Source organism: Nicrophorus vespilloides, unplaced genomic scaffold (assembly GCF_001412225.1).
Source record: "Nicrophorus vespilloides isolate i.1.1-1 unplaced genomic scaffold, Nicve_v1.0, whole genome shotgun sequence".
Lineage (NCBI taxonomy): Eukaryota > Metazoa > Arthropoda > Insecta > Coleoptera > Silphidae > Nicrophorus > Nicrophorus vespilloides.
In genome coordinates, this window is record NW_017095724.1 from 30594 (window position 1) to 33906 (window position 3313).

General features: G+C 29.6%; 1 protein-coding gene and 1 non-coding gene across 2 annotated transcripts in view; one reads left to right on the forward strand and one right to left on the reverse strand.

The window, feature by feature from the left end:
• The window catches only part of LOC108561153 (ADP-ribosylation factor-like protein 8), a 3512-nt gene extending 1239 nt beyond the window's left edge, over nt 1-2273 (reverse strand). Inside the window, exons 1-3 of the mRNA XM_017918970.1 lie at nt 1990-2273; nt 1732-1886; nt 1510-1671 (exon numbers count right to left, since the gene is read on the reverse strand). Coding sequence (XP_017774459.1) covers nt 1510-1671; nt 1732-1886; nt 1990-2112 — 440 coding nt within the window. The 5' untranslated portion in view covers nt 2113-2273. The remainder of the gene's footprint in view (nt 1-1509; nt 1672-1731; nt 1887-1989) is intronic.
• A 394-nt stretch (nt 2274-2667) lies between these two features.
• On the forward strand, nt 2668-2741 carry Trnai-aau. The gene has a single exon. It is a non-coding gene; the product is annotated as a tRNA-Ile (tRNA).
• The last annotated feature ends 572 nt before the right edge of the window (nt 2742-3313 follow it).

Genomic DNA, 3313 nt, shown 5'->3' on the forward strand with positions numbered 1-3313 from the left:
CTTTCACAAATTTTATAAATGTTTGTTTTCTTTGGACGTGTTTCATTGTTCAATCTAATTACGTAAGATAAAGTGGTGTTTCGCATTTCCAAATTCAAAATATCAAAACTGTACAGAAATTACTTACAAAATAATAGTCGAGTTTGTATGAGTGAATTTGATGTTCCAACAGAAAAAAATAAAATAAATTCTACAATGTAAATGTTTGATTTCTTTGAACGTGTCTCATTGCTAAATCTAATTACGTAAGTTAAAGTTCATATCACTGCTGGAGTAATTGAATTGACCAAAAAATCTATATATAAAAAAAACAATCCATTCAAAACAATTCGAAAGACGCGTTGCTTAACTTTAGTTAATAAATGTCAAAAAGCTGTCAACTGTCAAAAATTTAATTTCACATTTCTAAAATCAAAAATATGCTTTGAAACAAAATAAAATTGTTGTCCAAACAGAAAAAAATAAGTTTCACAAATTATATAAATTTGTTCAATATAATTACGTAAGATAAAGATCATAGCACTCCTGAAGTAATTGAATAAATAAAAAAAAATGTTTATATTACAAAACAGTGAATTCAAAGTAATCCGGCAAATGCGTTGTTTAACTTTAGTTATAAAACGTCAAATAAATAAACTGTCAACTGTCAATTTTTTTATATATCGCGATTCAAATTTTTAATTTAAAATTGATTAATAACTTTTTAATTCAAATTAAAATCTGTTCTCTTTTACATAAAATAAGTGTAAAAAATCAAACAAAAAGAAATGTACAGAAATAGCATACAAGATAAAAGTATTACGTGACTTTTACTCAACAAGTTGAATAATGATCAAAATGATTAGTATACAAAAAAAAAATAAGATTGCACAACAACAAACCGGTATGTTTTGCAATAAACTTTAAACTGCAACGCAAACAGAATTTGTTAATCAATCTTCAAAATATCTCTTCTTTTTCAAATGTTCACTATTTCTTCTTTAACAAATCAACAATTCAAAGTTTGTTTTCCAAATTTTCAAATCAATAATTGCAATAACTGTCTTATTAATTAATAATGAATACTTTTTCTAAATTTTTAAATAACCAATTTGTTTTCCACATTTTCAACAGTCTTTGATCATTTATTTTTTTTTGTAAATAAATTTTGAAAATATAAATTTTCTTCTTACAAACTGTCTTTTTCAAACGTTGACCATTCATTGACCTTTTGTTTTTAATAAAACATACCAAGTCACATATTGTATGCACTAATTTTATGTTGGTTCCATCAAACAAAGGAACAAAACAAATCTTTGGACTTTGATCCTTCTTTTGATAACTCGTTAACAAATTCGGTCATCTTCGTAGTCGTTTCTATCTTTAGTAAAACGAAATTTCGTAAAATGAAAACATTCAATAAATCACAGTTTCGTTAATTTCATGACAAAAAAAATAAATAGCACAAAAATTGTTTCTTACAATAAATCAATGAAAATGTGTTTTTAGCAATAAATTATGATTACTTACATTCGTTCAATAAGTCCATTTTCATCTAATGCATGAGGCAAATCCCTTTTGTTGCCCAAAACTAAAACTGGAATGCCTGCTAATTGGGGCTTATCTAATAAATTGTGCAATTCATTTCTACTGGCTTCTATTTTATCTGAGTCCGCAGCATCAACCATGTACCTAAAACGCTCTTACAATTAACAAAACAAACTCACCTACACAAAGCAATCGAACACTTACACAATGGCATTGACGCCTCGGCAATACCTCTCCCACATGGACCTAAACCTGGGCTGACCGCCGATATCCCAAACCTTGATGGTAACATTACCCTTTGTGATCTTCCTCATGTTGAAGCCAACAGTGGGAATCATGTCCTCACTGAATTGACCAGACTGCAAGTAAAAAAACATAAAGTAAACAAAGAAAAATTCAGCTTGTGCATTAATTGATAATATTAATTTTTTGGTAGATAAATTTACAGATTTAGATACTTACAGCAATAACATTGACGAATGTTGTTTTTCCACTGTACTGCAGACCAACCAGTGTCAACTCCATCTCCTCTTTCCAGAAGAGACTTCGGAACCAATCCAGTATTCTGTTCATTAGGGCCAACATCTTTGCTGCTGCTTAAGACAATGTGCGAAGAACTGGAGGACACCGAAAATACTCTCTGGATAAGAACAATTACACTCACAGCAGAATTATATTTATCTTGGAGATGACATTTAGAATAAACCCAACCCGCTTTTGCTGCTTCTGTCAGATCTGACAGATCCCCTTCTTCATGATTCACCGCAAAAGCACGTTGGCCAACGTGAAGAAAAGATCAAATTTGATTGGTGGATCAGTTCAAAATCCATAGTTTTCTATAGTCTAAAGATTTTATAAATAATTTACTGCTATTTTCATATTTAATTTATCGTTATGATCAACGTGAAAAAACTATAAAACATTACAAAGTAATATCAGTTGCAAGTTTACTGTTATCTTCATAACCAACAACACAATACAAGTTTATAGTTGCTATTTCAAAGTTGGTACACCTATCAATAATTCATTTGTTAATACAAGTATAGTGTGTATACAACTTTATGCATAAAAAATTCAGATTTAAACTAATTAATAAAGAAAATCAGGGCAACTGCGATTATATTCCAAGTTTTTATATATGGCCCATTAGCTCAGTTGGTTAGAGCGTCGTGCTAATAACGCGAAGGTCGCGGGTTCGATCCCCTCATGGGCCAAATATATGCTTTTAACACTATCAAACAAAAATAAAGCAATAGAAAACAATATAGCAAAGAAATATCTTAAATTTATTTTTCATTTTGCTTAAATTACAGCAGAATGGATGAAACTTCTACAATTTTTGAATATTTGTTACATTCCCCAAACATTCAGCTTTCATATGCATCTTTTGGATTCATTCTATCTATTATAGTTTTCGAGAAAATCAATGAAATGTGAAAACACTGCGTTATTTCATATTTGAACACGAATTACAGCCATACGGATAAAACCACAGTAATATATTAATACTTGCAACATTCCCCAAACATTCAGCTTTCATATGCATCTTTTGGATTTATTCTATGTATTATACTTTTCGAGAAAATCAATGAAATGTGAAAACACTGCGTTATTTCATATTTGAACACGAATTACAGCCATACGGATAAAACCACAGTAATATATTAATACTTGCTACATTCCCCAAACATTCAGCTTTCATATGCATCTTTTGGATTTATTCTATGTATTATAGTTTTCGAGTAAATCATTTGAAATGTGAAAACACTGCTTTTTCGAGCGTTAC